The sequence below is a fragment of the Macaca mulatta genome, chromosome 14 (genome assembly GCF_049350105.2).
Source record: "Macaca mulatta isolate MMU2019108-1 chromosome 14, T2T-MMU8v2.0, whole genome shotgun sequence".
Taxonomy (NCBI): Eukaryota; Metazoa; Chordata; class Mammalia; order Primates; family Cercopithecidae; genus Macaca; species Macaca mulatta.
In genome coordinates this window covers 15,740,029-15,757,344 of record NC_133419.1, presented here as the reverse complement: position 1 = coordinate 15,757,344, position 17,316 = coordinate 15,740,029, and the positions used below count along the sequence as shown (strand labels likewise).

General features: G+C 50.0%; 1 protein-coding gene and 1 non-coding gene across 4 annotated transcripts; one reads left to right on the top strand and one right to left on the bottom strand.

Annotated features, from left to right (window-relative positions):
* The first annotated feature begins 649 nt into the window (after positions 1-649).
* On the top strand, positions 650-730 carry MIR130A (microRNA mir-130a). Its single transcript, NR_031967.1, has one exon. It is a non-coding gene; the product is annotated as a microRNA mir-130a (primary transcript).
* A 3,699-nt stretch (positions 731-4,429) lies between these two features.
* YPEL4 (yippee like 4) lies at positions 4,430-9,236 on the bottom strand. 3 transcript variants are annotated; one of them, XM_015114123.3, is made up of 5 exons: positions 6,817-9,236; positions 6,311-6,635; positions 6,096-6,139; positions 5,644-5,752; positions 4,430-5,421 (listed from the first exon to the last, which is right to left on the bottom strand). In XM_015114123.3, the coding sequence occupies exons 2-5, from the start codon at positions 6,449-6,451 to the stop codon at positions 5,332-5,334; spliced, it is 384 nt and encodes a 127-aa protein (XP_014969609.1). In that variant the 5' UTR covers positions 6,452-6,635; positions 6,817-9,236; the 3' UTR covers positions 4,430-5,331. The 3 variants fall into 3 exon arrangements, 2 of the variants coding, with proteins under 2 accessions (XP_014969609.1, NP_001248736.1); NM_001261807.1 differs by having other exon boundaries at positions 9,009-9,157; XR_013403199.1 differs by lacking the exon at positions 6,096-6,139.
* Positions 9,237-17,316: the final 8,080 nt, after the last annotated feature.

Sequence of the window (17,316 nt, the reverse complement as noted above, 5' to 3'; positions counted from 1 at the left end):
CTATGAGGGAATCACCCTCACCATTTTAATGCTGAATCTGCAAGGTGCTTTCAGGACCTCCAAAAGGAGATGCAGGGGTGGGGCTTCACCGGCAGCTTTTACCTCCCGCCTGGAAGCTTCTCTCAACTGTGTGGGGAGCTGTGACTACAGGCTCCCACCTCTCTGGTCCTGGAAGGTCATCTGAGAGTGTTGCCTTGAGGCCTAGAGCTCCCCTTTATCTAAATTGAAAAGGAGATGGAAACTTAGATAAGAGTACAAGGTTCTGTAGTCTTGGGCAGCAAGCTCCTCTCTAGAAGGGAAGCTGGCAGAAATGCAAATCCAGATGAACACAGCCTCATGCGAGTGACCTCCAGACTTTGGGGATTGCTAATAACCATTTTCAGGCCCAAAGTATCCCTGCACCTGCTTTAGTGGGTCCTGACCTCCCATCCCAAAACCTCCAAGAAAAAGGTGGTCTGTGTGCTGGGGGCAGGGGGGGCGCGGTGAGGAAGAAGGGGAAAGGAAGAGTGTTGAAAAAACAGAATTAACACTAAGAATGGAATAAAAGGGAAAGAAGCTGTATTGAAGCAAAGCAGGGGCAGAGGGAGCCCGTGAGCTGAGTGGGCCGGGGACTGGGAGAAGGAGTGAGGAGGCAGGGCCGGCGTGCCTCTGCTGCTGGCCAGAGCTCTTTTCACATTGTGCTACTGTCTGCACCTGTCACTAGCAGTGCAATGTTAAAAGGGCATTGGCCGTGTAGTGCTACCCAGCGCTGGCTGCCTCCTCAGCATTGCAATTTCCTCTCCCATCTGGGCACCAGTCAGCTACCCTGGTGGGAATCTGGGAAACCTCACTTGGTGGTTATACTAATAGCTCACATTTATGGAGCTACTTCTGTGTGCATTGCTTGTGATAGACACTGCCTCTGTTACTGTAAACCCTAATAACTTCTTGGGAGGTAACAGCCCATTTTATGGATGAAAAAACTGAGGGTCGGAAAGGTTTAAACAGTTTGGCTAAGACTGTGTAGCTCTTAGGTTGCAAAGCCTAGATACAACCCTGTTTTAAGTCTTGAGAGCTCACTCATCTTTTTGTAGACCCATCTGGAGAGATCTGAGTAGGTTCTTTAAACTGGGAGATGTCCTGAGCTGAGGGATGGAAGGTTTTGATGCCATCTGCTGGTTGTATGAGGGTATCATCCAAAGCCTCAAGCCTTTAAGGACCACAAGTGGTGGCAACTCCTAGGCTAAGAAGGATAAGCGTTCCCAGACTCAGCCTGGAATGGAGAGTGAGTGGGAAAAGATCAGGAGAATCACTATTAGGTACAGAGTAGGCCTACTTGAGAAAAAAAGGAATACACCAGAAAGGAAAAGGGGTTAACTGAAAAGGATTGCTCCCCAGGGAAAAGGACCTGTGTGCTCCTGGCATCCCATACCTGCAGCTCCCTCCTAAATCCACTTGCCTTTCTCTGCACCACTCCCTTTTGGTCACCGGGTGTTTGATGATAATGCTGCTTGAGGGCACACCTGTCTGGGCATCCAAGATTTGGACAGCATTGCCCATGACTTAATTTTAGAGATTAATAGAATCCCTTGAATCAACCCACAGAACGATTCTTCCAGGACCAATTACAAGGAAATTGAGGCCGGGTGCGGTGGCTCATGCCTGTAATCCCAGCACCTTGGGAGGCCGAGGCAGGCGGATCACCTGAGGTCAGGTGTTCAAGACCAGCCTGGCCAACATGGTGAAACCCTGTATCTGCTAAAAACACAAAAATTAGCCAGGCGTGGCGATGCACGCCTGTACTCTCAGCTACTCGGATGGCTGAGGCAGGAGAATCTCTTGAATGAATCTGGGAGGCGGAGGTTGCAGTGAGCTGAGATTGCGCCACTGCACTCCAGCCTGGGCAACGGAGCAAGACTCCATCTCAAAAAAAAAAAAGAGACAGAAATTTGAGAGCAACGACTCTGCCGTGTACTTCTCTGTCTCCCACAGCACCTAGTAGGCTTAATTAGAACATGTTAAAATAAATTGAATGAGAGGAATATGTGGGGAGCTTCTTTAAGAAGGCAGCTAGTTTGTGCCTGGTTTTCAAGAGCAGAGGTTGGGACTTGAGAAATCTTTCTAAACTTTGGTGCAAGAAGTGGGTCCAAGAGGGATAGGGTTTTGAGGACCTCTGCTGAACCCCTAGAGGGGTCTTGGCATCACTAGGCACGCAGAAACCGAAAGATAGGTCAGGCTACCCAAAGGCCTTAGTTGGGGGATGTTGGACATTTCCCCATGGCTTGCCTTTTTCCCTTCGCCTTTTACTTATGCGCCTTCCAGTTCTAGTCCTCCTTCCTCCTGCCCAGACAGCCTCTCCATTTTTTGTTCTTTTGTTTTTTTTTTTTTAAGACAGAATCTCGCTGTGTCGCCCAGGCTGGAGTGCAGTGGCATGATCTCGGCCCACTGCAACCTCTGCCTCATGGGTTCAAGTGATTCTCCTGCCTCAGCCTCCTGAGTAGCTGGGATTACAGGCATGCGCCACCACGCCTGGCTAATTTTTGTTGCCCAAGCTGGTCTCAAACTCTTGGACTCAAGTGATTGCCCACCTCAGCCTCCCAAAATTCTGGGATTATGGGTGTGAGCCACTGTGCCCTTCCATATGTTCCTTACTTTCTTCAGTCTATTAAAACTTCTATTTGAGCCTCTTGTCTGGGCACAAATAGCCATTTGATACTGCCACTCCACTTTAAAAAAAACAATTTTTCCATATTTCCCTAATACCATTGGGATAAAATCTAGATTCCCTAAATAGTTTATGGTTCCTGCTTGTCTTTCATCTCATCTCTCACCCACTTGCTGCCTATACTCCAGCCACAGGCAATTTTTTTTTAAGGAGACAAAGTTTTGCTCTGTTCCCCAGGCTGGAGTGCAGTGGCATGATCATGGCTCACTGCAGCCTCGGCCTCCTGGGCTCAAGTGATCCTCCTGCTCAGCCTCCTGAGTAATCGAGACTACAGGTGCGGATATGGCTCTTTTTACTGAGACAAGATCTTGCTATATTGCCCAGTCTAAACTCAAACTTTGGCCTCAAGCCTCCAGGCTTGGCTTCCTAAAGTGCTGCAATTAAGGCATGAGCCACTGCTTTCAGCCCACAAGAAACTTTTATTTCCTTCAACTAACTAAACATAAGTTACCCGACACATACAGTTCCCTCTGTTTGAAATACTTCTATCACTTTTGCCTTTGCCACCTAACTTCTTATCTTTCAAATGCCATCGTAGTCATCACGTTTGTGAAGCCTTCCTTGACTCCTTAAATCTAGGCTGAGTTCCTTTCCTATGAGCTCCCAAGCTTCCTCTGCGTCCCTGCTTAGAGCCCTTATTATCCTCTTCTACAGGGATTGCCTGGTTATTGCATCTCCTACTGGACAGAAAGCTCCAGGAAGTCAGGCCACAGCTGCCTTATCTTCACCATGTGCTTAACATACAGTGCTTAACACAATGCCTGGCAAGTAATAGGTGCTTTATAAATATTGGGAGTATTAATGAATGAATCTGGAAAGAATATTATAGCTTACCAAAAAGTGATCTTTATGATGTATATGGTCTCCCCTGTAACTGCTGGGCACCCAACAACAGTAGGGATTTCATGTCACTGCCAATAAAATGCCCCTTGGGCCACACGGTGGCATTGACGTTGCGATTTTGAGCTTTTCTTTTTGAGACGGAGTCTCGCCCTGTTGCCAGGCTGGAGTGCAACAGCATGATCTTGGCTCACTGCAACCTCTACCTCCTGGGTTCAAGCGATTCTCCTGCCTAAGCCTCCTGAGTAGCTGGGATTACAGGCACGTGCCATCATGCCTGGCTAATTTTTGAATTTTTAGTAGAAACGGTTTCACCATGTTGGTCAGGCTGGTCTCAAACTCCTGACATCAAGTGATTCACCAGCCTTGGCCTCTCAAAGTGCTGGAATTGCAGGCGTGAGCCATCGTGCCCGGCCTAATTTTTGAGCTATTTTGTTTCACTTCCCATCAACTGCCAGGGCAGCACTTTGGCTGAATGATTTTCCTTTTAGCCTTAAGTGTGCCCATGAACTGACCAGAACATTACAGAACCGGGCTGAAAAGCCATGGGACTCAAGAAAATCCTTATTCTGAGATGAGCCCCTTTCAGTTGCCCAATCCTGGATCTAGGCAAAAATGGACTTACTGTCGGGGTGCCAGCAGACAGAAGGGGTTTTGGATGCTCTCGATGGAATAGCTCACAAAACCCACCCCTCTTATACGCAAAACCTCACCTGAAGTTTATCCTCTGGTAAAAGCTCAAGCAGTAGTTTTGCCATGGATACGGCAACTGCTGCCCCCTAGTGGTCTAAAGGGACAGGCCCGGGTGGGTGGGTGGGGGGTTGTGTGTGACGGGGACAGTTATGGGTACATGCATGGGGAAAGAAAGTCAGAGGACAGGTTGCCTCAAGTTGCTTTTTCCCTTTTTATTAAAAATAGACCCAAGCACTTTATGTATCATACAAAAGTTTCATTCGCTGGTGGCAGCCACGGGAAAGACTGGACCCGTAGCACTGATTTTCCACCTCCCCTCCAGGGGACTGGGTCCCAGGAGCAGTGACTGGGCCTCAGAGAAAGCCCATAAAGACTGCTTGTTCTGGAAGCAGCCGACTGGCGGTGGGGGCTGTTCCGCGTGCAGCTGTCCCTACCCCATCCAACGGCAAAAGTTAGATATTCGAAAGTGCCTCTTCAGTGCCAAGATAAACTAACAAGTGGAGTGAAATGGAAACCCCTTTGATTCTTTTACTATTTCCCAGGGCCTGGGATTTGAGTTTTCCCTGCACGTGAGTCCTTTTCCCTACAAATAGGGGTGGGAAACTTCATCCTCAGAGACTCTGGTCTGTTCTGCTGCCTGAGACCAAAATTTCACTCCAACCCAAGCTTTTTCTCATTTGCTATTCTGTGGTCCACGATCTACTAGCCCCGTGACCCAAGGTTTGTCCTCTGTTCACTCAAAAAGAGGTGGAGCAAAAACGGATTCCTCCCACAATCCTCTCTGCCTGAGTCTACGCCCTGCCATTGCCTCAACTTTCAGGAACTTGGGAACAGAAGGACCCACAACCATCCCTTTCCCCCAGTTCTGTCTCTCCCTGACTGCTGCCCACTCCTGAGCCTTAACACCCCTGGGGTACACCCAGACCCCTGTTCCAAAGGGTGCCTGGTAGTGGATATGGTGGAGGCAGGGGAGGGGTTGGTTGGAGCCAGGTTTCCCCCAGGGGTGGGGCAGTACTCATGCTGGTATAGACTGCTTGGCAGGGCCGTGGGGAGGGAGGGGCATGCGGAGGAAGGGCACAGCCTGCCTGAGCCCCTCAGTCCCAGCCGTTGTCCTTCACCATGTGTGACATTTCAATGATATATTTCCCTTCCTTGTACTTCTGGCTCGTCTCAAAAGCTTGTTCCTGGTGAAGGAGAAAGCAGTGATTGTAGGACAAAGCAGTTTCCTTCCAGGCCCCATTGCCACCTGTACGGCCCCCACCCCGAGACTCATCCACCTAGCCCAACCCAGTAACTAGTTCTTTCTTTCCTCTTTGGACCATGCAAGGACCTGATGTGGTCACTGGGGCTTGAAGGGCTGTGGGGACTTCCACTTTAGAGGGTGACCCTCTTCCTCAGGTACTTACATATTTCCAGCCCAGTGTGGTTTTGCAGCTCTCACAGAAAATATCAGCTACCGAGTGGAGCCCCGTGAGCAAGAGGCGCTGTTCAGCTGGCCCGCAACCCACGTTGACCCTGTCTCAGGAAACAGGAAGGACCCAGCACCCAGTGGGATTGCACTGTCAGTCCAGTCCCCAGACAGCCCAAGGGAACTTCCAACTGGAGAGAACTGGACAGCCCCTGCCTTTAATAATTCACCCCTTTAAGACTAGAGCCTGGGCCTTCTTTTTCCAACGTTATGATTTCAATTCTCCCTGGGCTCCCCATGTGAGAACTTCAGACTGAGAACCCCTTTGCAAAAGGGGAGGCAAAGACTGAAGGCACAAGATCACCTTATGGATTCCCCCCTTTCTCCACAGGGAAATGACTCACTCACACATAAGCACAAGCACACGCACAAGGAAAGAGGTAGACTCACACGGAGTTAAACAGGTAGGCTCGGCCATGGCTCCCTTGGAAGGACTGTGGAGACATAGGACAGACAGTGACTACCAAGCAGCCCTCAGCCCCACTGCCTGAATCCCCGCAGGGGTGTGTGGGAGAGAGGAAGAGCTTCGCTGCCTCACCCCTGGGTGATGTTCAGGCTAGCCTGGTGCACGAGAAGAGGGGAATGGCAGGTCCCGCTTCACATACCTTGGAAATAAGCTCATCGTGTTTGGCCAGGTGTGCACGGCAGTGGACACAGCTGTAAGTGCGGTGGCAGCGGGGCAGGTAGCTGCGGAAAGTCTTGGTGGGGAGGCAGGCAGGGCCTGGACCGGGGTCACAGCTGGGCATGACGGGCTGGAGGACAATGCCCTGGCGGGCTGGAGGGGCTGGCGCCGTGCAGCCCCCGCAGAGACGGTCGCAGGTGAAGCAGCGGAGCAGGTTGGCTAGAGCCGTGTTTCAGGGCAGGAGAAGTGTTGGGGGGCTGCCCGGCGAGGGCCCCCCCAGACGAGAACCAGATAGAAATAGAAGTCACCTGGGAAGAGGGGAAAGGACATCAGGGGAGCCGTGACCTCAGGAGGGCCCCTCCTGAGGGAATGGAGGAAAAGGGGCTCAGCTCACCCATACCTCTACTTCCCCCATCACCATCGATCCCCCCTCGGCATCCAGTTGCATTGTTGCCCTGTCCCCTGGATCCCCATCCTGCTCTGGCAAACCTGGCAGCCGATCCTTTCTGGCGCCAAAGCCAGGGAGTCGGTGTTTCTCCCTCCTGGGGCAGAAGCAGCCTCCACCATTTTCCACAGAGAGAAGCCCACGAGCACAGACGCTGCCATGGGAGCAACGTCATCTGCAAGTGCCCTCTCCTTGGTTTTCAGTTCTTCGTGAGGCTCTGCATCGCACAGGCATTGGTAGGCACTGTGTCTCCGGGGATCAGAGTCTTTTAAGAGTTGGGGATGCCTGAAGGTCTTTCTTTTACATGGCCTTTGTTTGCAATACAATTGATCCTTTATACATTTTGGCGGGGGAGGTGTAAGGTGAGGGGAGGAGGAGCATGCAGGCAGGTTTACAAACCCTGATTCAGTTCTCTCCTGAGGTCAGGGTCCTGCGCTCTTCACTAGAACTTTATAGTTGTTTCCAGCAGTACGGAAGCCCTCACATGTGGCCGCCCATTCCCGCACCTTGGTTCACTCATTCTGGCCCAGAATAAGCACCTGCCTGTCTTCCCAGCCTCTGGGCCCCTTGGTCTTTCTCTTTCCTATTCTTTACTAACTGTTGCCTTAGCCCTTGGTTAAAGACTTAGGCAGAAAATACATTTTCTTCAGGCAATCTGACAGCTGGAGCCAATGGGAAATGGGTAGCGTGTCAGAGGAGCCTGATTCCTGGGCTGGGCAGGGCTGTGTGGTAGGGTGAGAGCAACGGCCACAACGAACAGCAGAAGGAGGACTCATTTTTAACAGCTGTGCTTTGGGGCACAAGGCAGAAAATGTTTCTACCTTCTCCCAGGGGGCAGGGACAAACAGCAGTGACTGTGGGTGACTGAAGATGAAGTAATTGCTGGGTTCTGATTAGGAATAGAGGAAGATTGCCTTCTGCCCACGCGCCAGCTTCCGAGTGGCTGAAGGTGCTGGAGGAGAGGATAAGAAGGGAGGTGGCCCCTGTGGGCTCCGATAAGCAGGTGAGCTGCTGCTTTCTGCTTCATAGAGCTCCCAGCCCGCTGTGGGTGGTTAGCCTAAGTCTGGTTCAGAGATGCCAGCTGGGCACTCTGGCAATGCTAGAGCACTAAGCAGAGGCGAGGCAGTGTTGGCTGCGGTTAGCCAGGGCATACAGACTGTCCTCGTCCTGTCGTCCGCAGTGGCCACAAGCACCCAGCCGTTCCACTCTCTGAAGGCCGCCAGGCAGTCTCTCCACAAAACCTCCATAGAGACTATCTTCAGTTTCAGGTCCTCTCCTCCTGGCTGGGCCCCAGGAAAACACCTTGGGCTGAGTTCAGGGTGACATTGGGCTCCGGCTGCAGGAAATGGGCCCTCCTTGCCAAGAGACCACCTTTCAGTCTCTGCTTCACAGGTCTGCCTTCAACTTTGCCTGCGAGTTCCCCTCTGACATGCACTACCTTGAAACACCTTCAAGGGGCATGGGGAACGGGGCAGCTTGGGTCCCCAATCTTGGGCTCCTTCTCCAGCCTCCAGCCGTCACGCCTCCCTCCCTCTCCCCTAATTCCCAGTCAAGCCAAGGAGAGGCTGCAAGGAAGGCCAGAGAATCACAGAAAGGGGAGTAGGGGTCATTTTTTCACCCATCTCGGATCACAGGGAGAAGCAAGTTGGGCAAATGACTGGAGAAAAAACAAAGGCAAGCCGAGTGCTGGGGAGAGATGTTCCCCTGAAGTGAGATGGGGCTGGACCGTGGGAGGAAGGGGAGAGGGAGGGCTGGCGGGGGCAACTGACAGCTGACAACAGAGGCGCCGAGGCAGAGGCTGGAGGAACCAGGTGCGAATCTCGTGCTTCTTAGGGGGGAAAGAAAGGGAGGGGGACACCTGCTCACAATGGATTTTCTCATCTGCTCTGAGGTTTTGGCATCCCCCGGGCTGGTATTCTCAGTATGGTATGGTCCAAATAATTAGCAGCACTGCCAGCTCCCAGGGCAGGCTTTGGGGGTCTGCACCAGCAGCAAAACAATAAACAGTAATGCCTGATGCTACAGCCAAAGTTGCCGGGAAATAAGTGCGGGAATCGTCAGAGCTTGGAGAGGGATGGAAGAACCGAGAGAGAGGAGCGGAGGCAGCAGGGAGGGGGAAGGGAGGACAAAGGGTGGATGAATAATGTTTTTGCGAAGGGGAGAAAGCAACACGCAGCAGGAGGAGGAAATTTGCAAAGAGAAAAAAAATTCATTTGGAGAAGGGCTGCCCCCTCACCTTGAGGTCTGCTCCAGAGATCTCCGTCTATCTCTCTCTCTCTCTCTCAATCTCTCAATCTCTCTGCTCACTCTTCTCTCTTCTCTTTCCGCTCCTTCAATTGGGAAGGGGATGGGGGTGGGTGGGGGGAGGGTAGTTGGGGACTCAAGACTGGGGCTGCAAAGCTGGCCAGCTGCTGGGGGGGCAGAGGTTGTCTCTCGTTCTGTACCTCGGTCTGTGGGTGAATGTGGCTGTGTGTTGTGGAACTGCATCATAACACTGTGAGTCATCCATCCCCCCACCCCCCCTCACCTCCCACGTCAGAGCAGGGCTGGGAGACACAGGAGGCGGGTCGGAAGGAAGGGAGGGGGCAGGCATCAAAGGATGGGGCTAGAGGAGTGGGGGCCGAGGGACGAGGTGGCGATGGTGGGCAAGGGGAGAGGCAAGTTGTTAAGGAGGAAGGCAGTGTGGCCAAGGAGATAGGAAGAACCTGGGGGAAGACAGGGCTGGGCAAAGATGCAGTGAGGGTGGCAGGGCTAGAGGAAAGGAGGTGGCAAGGCTGGTGAAGGAAGATATGGATGCAGAGTGAGGCAGCACACACACATTTAAGATGATACACTTTCCCATTTCAGCTTGGACACCAGCCCTGAAGCAGGGAAAAGACAGATGTACTAATTGTCATGGATGGCAAACCGTGCCCCAAAACTTGTACCAAGCCTTAAAGCCTCAGTTTAATACTCCTGAAGGAGTCATAGACCCAATATGACATTTTGCATGCAGAAACCTCTTAACAGCTACCTCCAAATTATGTGTGCTTCATGAATGGAGACACCTACATTATATGAAATTTTCTATTGGGCTGTAAACTTCCTGAGACAGGCCTTCTGGGAAATTCCTCTCTACATCCCAGGACCGCAATGCCTAGTACAGACCCATGCATTTAGATGTTTCCAAAATAGCAATTGTTTCCGCGGCATTATGTTCTGCTGGCCTAGAGGTCTTAGTTCCAGAGGGAGGAACGTGGCCACCAAGAGACACAACAATGATTCCATTAAACTGGAATTTAAGATTGCCACCTGTCCACTTTGGGTTCTTCTTACCTTTAAGTCAACTAGCTAAGAAGGGAGTTACAGTGTTGGCTGGGGTGACTGACCCAGACTATCAAGATGAAATCAGTCTACTGCTCCACAATGGAGGTAAGGAAGTATGCATGGAATACAGGAGATCCCATAGGGTGTCTCTTAATATTACCATGCCCTGTGATTAAGGTCAATGGGAAACTACAACAGCCCAATCCAGGCAGGATTACAAACAGCCCAGACCCTTCAGGAATCAAGGTTTGGGTCACTCCACCAGGTTAAAAAAACATAATCTGCTGAGGTGCTAGCTGAAGGCAAACGGAATACAGAATGGGTAGTCAAAGAAAGTAGTCATCAATACAAGCTATGACCACGTGACCAGTTGCAGAAATGAAGACTGTAATTGTCATGAGTATTGCCTCCTCCTTTTGTTAGGAACATGTTTGTGCATATATACACTTGTACTAAGAAAATATCTTGGCCGGGCGCGGTGGCTCAAGCCTGTAATCCCAGCACTTTGGGAGGCCGAGACGGGCGGATCACGAGGTCAGGAGATCGAGACCATCCTGGCTAACACGGTGAAACCCCGTCTCTATTAAGAAATACAAAAAAAACTAGCCGGGCGAGGTGGCGGGCGCCTGTAGTCCCAGCTACTCGGGAGGCTGAGGCCGGAGAATGGCGTGAACCCGGGAGGCGGAGCTTGCAGTGAGCTGAGATCCGGCCACTGCACTCCAGCCTGGGTGACAGAGCGAGACTCCATCTCAAAAAAAAAAAAAAAAAAAAAAAAAAAGAAAATATCTTCATTTTATTTCCTTTCTTTTGCCTTTATCATGTGACATAAGACTTACTGACTTGATATCAGCATTTTTTTTTTTTTTTTTTTTTTTTTTGAGACGGAGTCTCGCTCTGTCGCCCAGGCTGGAGTGCAGTGGCCGGATCTCAGCTCACTGCAAGCTCCGCCTCCCGGGTTCGGGCCATTCTCCTGTCTCAGCCTCCCGAGTAGCTGGGACTACAGGCGCCCGCCACCTCGCCCGGCTAGTTTTTTGTATTTTTTTAGTAGAGACGGGGTTTCACCGTGTTAGCCAGGATGGTCTCGATCTCCTGACCTCGTGATCCGCCCGTCTCGGCCTCCCAAAGTGCTGGGATTACAGGCTTGAGCCACCGCGCCCGGCCGATATCAGCATTTAAGTGTTGTTACCTCTATGTAATAGCATTTGGGTTGGGGATTGGTGTGTTTCCGGTTGTACGAAGGATAGCTGTATTATGTTAAGCGTAATTATGACCTTATTATTGTCTTTATTTGAAGATTATGTATGATTTCAGGAGACGTGTATGGGTTCAAGTTGACAAGGGGTGGACTTGTGATGGTTAATATTGTCAACTTGATTGGATTGAAAGATGCAAAGAATTGTTCCTGGGTGTGTCTGTGAGGGTATTGCCAAAGGTGATTAACATTTGAGTCAATGGACTGGGAAAGGCAGACCCATCCTCAGTCTGGGTGGGCACGATCTAATCAACTGAGCCAGAATAAAAGCAGATCGAAGAATGTGGAAAGACCAGACTGGTTTAGCCTCTGAGCCTACATCTTTCTCCCATGCTGGACACTTCTTGCCCTCGAACATCGAACTCCAAGGTCTTCAACTTTGGGATTCGGACTGGCTTCCTTGCTCCTCAGCTTGCAGACAGCCTACTGTGGGACCGTACCTTGTGATCATGTGAGTCAATATTCTATAATAACTCCGACTTATGTATACATCTATCCCATTAATTCTGTCCCTCTAGAGAACCCTGATTAACAGAGTGGTTGAGTTGCATCTTCAGACATGAACCAAGTGTCTGGCTTTGGCTTCAAAGAGACTGAATTAGAATCTTAGCTGTGCCAATTACTCGGCAGGAGCCACTAGGCAAATTACTGATACTCTTTGTGCCTTAGTCTTACTCTTCTGCTAAATGAAGTTAATAATATTTACCTCATGGAGATGTAAACTAAAGTGATATAACATTTAAATGCCTGAAAAGTGCCTGGCACATGATAGGCAGTAAACCCTAGTGTCATTTCAAAACAGCATTCTCGCTGGGCGCGGTGACTCACACCTGTAATCCCAGCACTTTGGGAGGCTGAGGTGGGCGGATCACAAGGTCAGGAGATCGAGACCATCCTGGCTAACACGGTGAAACCCGTCTCTACTAAAAATACAAAAAATTAGCCGAGCGTGGTGGTGAGTGCCTGTAGTCCCAGCTACTCGGAGGCTGAGGCAGGAGAATGGCGTGAACCCTGGAGGCGGAGCTTGCAGTGAGCTGAGATGGCGCCACTTCCCTCCAACCTGGGCGACAAAGCAAGACTCCGTCTCAAAAAAAACAAAAACAAAAACAAAAACAAAACAGCATTCTTGCCAGGTACAGTAGTTCACGGCTGTAATCCCAGCACTTTGGGAGACTGAGGCAGGAGGATCACTAGGTCAGGAGATCGAGACCATCCTGGCCAACATGGTGAAACCCCTTCCCTAATAAAAATACAAAAATTAGCTGGATGGCCGGGCGCGGTGGCTCAAGCCTGTAATCCCAGCACTTTGGGAGGCCGAGACGGGCGGATCACGAGGTCAGGAGATCGAGACCATCCTGGCTAACACAGTGAAACCCCGTCTCTACTAAAAAATACAAAAAACTAGCCGGGCGAGGTGGCAGGCGCCTGTAGTCCCAGCTACTCGGGAGGCTGAGGCAGGAGAATGGCGTAAACCCGGGAGGCGGAGCTTGCAGTGAGCCGAGATCCGGCCACTGCGCTCCAGCCTGGGCGACAGAGCAAGACACTGTCTCAAAAAAAAAAAAAAAAAAAAAAAAATTAGCTGGACATGGCGGCACGTGCCTGTAATCCCAGCTACTGGAGAGCCTGAGGCAGGAGAACCGCTTGAACAGGAAGTTGGAGGTTGCAGTGAGTTGAGATCGCGCCACTGTGCTCCAAGCCAGCCTGGTGACAGTGAGACTCTGTTTCAAAAACAAAACAAAACAAAAACAAACAAAAAACCCCAGCATTCTTGGCTGGGTGCAGTGGCTCACATCTTGTAATCCCAGCACTTTGGAAGGCCGAGGCGGGCGAATCACCTGAAGTCAGGAGTTCGAGACCACAGAACATATCCCCTAAGACAAAAACCCTGATTTCTAACAGAGGCTAGCATTTAGCAAATGAAGTACGACAAAGATAGGGATGTCTAGAAAGCAGTGCTTGTGGGTGGTTTGTTTTTCTTCTCACACGTAAAGAGGGGAAAAAAAGTTAAGGCAGGGAAATATGGGTAGTGGGAGACATTGCTAGTTGAGCATGAAAATAAAAAGAAATTCTAAATATTTAATCAGGGAAGATTCTGGGGTTTAAAGTAAATTCTGAAAAGACAACGTGGGTATCTTGAGGGATAGTACCAGAGATTTGGAATTGAGAGAAAAAGCTAGGTAAAGAAAGAATAGAGAAGTGCTCTTGTTTGGGCAACAGAAGAGAGGGGAAATAAAAGTAGAAAAAGAATTTGAAAAGCAATTGTTGAGGAGAACAATGAGAAGTGGGAAAAGGCAGATGGTTAGTTTTCAGGGCATGGATCGAAAGTTATTTTGTTTTGTTTGTTTTCTGAAATGGAAGCTCGCTCTGTTTCCCAGGCTGGAGTGCAATGGCGTGATTGCGAATCACTGCAACCTCCACCTCCTGGGTTCAAGTGATTCTCCCACCTCACCTTCCTGAGTAGCTGGGATTACAGGCACGCGCCACCATGCCTGGCTAATTTTTGTGTTTTTAGTAGAGACGGGATTTCGCCATATTGGTCATGCCGGTCTCAAACTCCTGACCTCAAGTGATCCACCCACCCTGGCCTCCTGAGGTGCTGGGATTACAGGCGTGAGCCACTGGGCCCAGCTCAGATTGAAAGTTTGGAAGCAGGCTGGGCACAGTGGCTCATGCCTGTAATCCCAGCACTTTGGGAGGCTGAGGCGGGTAGATCACCTTAGGTCAGGAGTTCAATACCATCGTGGCTAACATGACAAAACCCCTTCTCTACTAAAAGTACAAAAATTAGCTGGGCATGGTGGCGGATGCCTGTAATCTCAGCTCCTTGGGAGGGATGAGGCGGGAGAATTGCTTGAACCCGTGAGGTGCAGGCTGCAGTGAGCCGAGATCATGCCACTTCACTCCAGCCTGGGCAACAAGAGCGAAATTATGTCTCAGAAAGAGAGAAAGAGAGAAAGAGAGACAGAGAGACAGAGAGGAAGGGAGGAAGGGAGGAAGGGAGAGAGAAAGAAAGTTTGGAAGCAAAAAGAAAATGATCAAGGATCTAGCTGGAGAGGAGAATAAGAACATATGATGACAGTATTGTTTGGGGGTGGGGTGGAGATGGCAGGAGTGCTTGGTGAAAGATTCAAACTGAGAAAAGAGCTGGGTGCTGTGGCTCATGCCTGTAATCCCAACACTTTGGGAGACCGAGGTAGGTGGATCACCTGAGGTCAGGAGTTCGAGACCAGCCTGACCAACATGGTGAAACCCTGTCTCTACTAAAAATAGAAAAACTAGCCAGGTGCGGTGGTGGAAGCCTGTAATCTCAGCTACTTGGGAGGCTGAGGCAGGAGAACAGCTTGAATCCGGGAGATGGAGGTTGCAGTGAGCTGAGATTGCACCACTGCAATCCAGTCTGGGAGATAGAGTAAGACTCCATCTCAAAATAACAATTTAAAAAAAGGTGAGAGAAGAGAGTGTAGTCAAGCACAGATGCTTTAAATGTTGTGTCCTGACTCTTTCTGTATTTTAGAAGCAAAATGGAGAGCAGTCTAAAGGAAGGGAGGGGTTTTTTTCCCCTAAGTTCAGCTTGAGATGGTTATACAATATCCAAATAAAAATGACTTTCAGGTAACTGGGAGAAACTGCCTCAAGGGAGACAGTAGAGGCGAAGAAACAGATCTGGGAGATAGATTGCATGGAAAAAGGCGAGGATAAGCCCACTCAGGGAGAAAATTTGCAAATGGAAGACTGGAACTGAATTTTTAAAGAAGAGAAGATTAGGGGACACCCAATAGTTAATTGAAAAACTAATGCATAGGCTGGGCACGGTGGCTCATGCCTGTATTCCCAGCACTTTGGGAGGCCAAGGCGGGCGGATCACTTGATGGTGAAAACCCTATCTCTAGTAAAAATACAAAAATTAGCTGGGCATGGTGACACGTGCCTGTAATCCAAGCTACTTGGGAGGCTGAGGCAGGAGAATCACCTGAACCCAGGAGGCAGAGGTTGCAATGAGCTGAAATTGCACAACTTCACTCTAGCCTGGGCAACAGAGCAAAACTCCATCTTAAAAAAAAAAAAAAAAAAAAAAAAAAAAGCTAAGGCATACATGTTGAATGAATGAAATAATTAAAGCAAACCATCAAAGAAAACTCAGAAGTGACAAGTGAGGATGGCACTGCTTGGGGAGTGCTGCTAAGTAGGACCAGCAGGAGAAAATCTTTCTGGCGAACCAACCAGAAAATCTTCCCAGTCTCCTCAATATGAATTAACTACGTGAGCAGGACTGAAAAAAGTACTCACGTGTAAAGTGAAGATGACAATTACAGTACCTACTGCATAGGATTCTGGCGATGATTAAATGAATTTACACCTGAAAAGTCCATAGACCAGTATCTGGCATATAGAAGTATATAAATATGTTTGTTTTTTTGAGACAGAGCCTCGCTCTGTTGCCTAGGCTGGTGTGCAGTGACTTGATCTCGGTTCACTGCAACCTCTGCCTCCCGGGTTCAAGCGATTCTCCTGCCTCAGCCTCCCCAGTAGCTGGGATTACAGGCGCCTGCCACCACGCCTAGCTAATTTTTCTATTTTTAGTATAGATGGGGTTTCACCATGTTGGTCAGACTGGTCTCGAGCTCCTGACCTCAGGTGATCCGCCCGTCTCGGCCTCCCAAAGTGCTGGGATTGCAAGCGTGAGCCACCGCGCCCAGCTTAAATGTTTACTATTATCATAACTGGACTCAGTTATGTTAATGTTTGGGCAAATCCCTGCACCTATCTTAGTCTCCTCCCCCATCTGAAATTGGATATAATAAAGCTGACTTTACAGGGCGGCTGTGAAAGAAGATGCCTGAAAGGGATCTGAAAAATGTTAAGTATTGCACGAATGAATGGTATTATAGTCCCTTCCCCCCAGCCTATAATAAAAACGTAAAAGCTGACATCAGATTTTTCTGTATTACAGACATCGTACTTAGTACTTTACAGGCACATTCCTGCAATCGTCAAAACAACTTTAGGTTGGGCACTGTTATTATCCCCACTTTGCAGACAAAAAACGATGTCATGCTTGAGCCCAGGAGGTCGAGGCTGCAGTGAGCCATGTTCGCGGCACTGTACTCCAGCCCGGGCGAGAGAGTGAGACGCTGTCTCAAAAATAAAAAGAAAAACAAACAAACAAAAAAGGATCTCAGAGAGATGAAGCCTGTGATTTGCTCAAAGTCACACAGTGATGTAAGCAGTATAGCAAATAATGTAAGATTCCAAAGCCCAAGTTAGTAAAAAGAGGATTATAGACGTGGTGGAGCCTGTTGGCTGAGGGGCAAATGACTGACCTGTAACTGTCAGAGATTTATGGAGGGAAATGAGTGGCCAACAAAAATCCTCGTTTAGTGGGAGAGAGGTTGTTGGGTAATGACTGACTTGTAGCTGGAAGAAATCATCGGATTTTTATTCTTTTATTAAAGAAAAAAATTTTGAAATGCCTTCCATGTGCCAAGCACTGTGTAAGGTGGGAGACAACTACTCGGTGCAACCTCTGTCGGGCTGCTTTCCTCCGCTTTCCCTACCCCTAGGTTTCCCCCTGCCCAAACAGGATTTTGTGCTTCGTGGCTTGTCCAGGCAAGCAGGCCGTCGCGGGACCTAGACCTAGACAGTAAGTCGCCCTCTCTTCCGGGCCTCCCTTCTCTTTCCTGCGCTGCAGGGGAGCAGGAAATCTGGGGCGAGATTCCCGCCGCGGACGCGCACTGCCGAAGCCAGGTCCCTCGACCTGTCGCTGCCCAGCGCGGGGGCGCAACCGCCACGCCTCCTCACCCCTCCCTCCGGCCTCACGAATAATGACGGCCGCCGCCCCTCCCACCCTTGGCGTCAAGTTCAAAACAATCCTTTGACTACAACTCCCAGAAGGCCGAGCGGCTTAGCGAGTGCACCCGCTCTCGGCTGTTCCGGCAAACTACACGTCCCAAAGGGCAGCGTGCGACCGCGTGTCCTTTCATAGCGC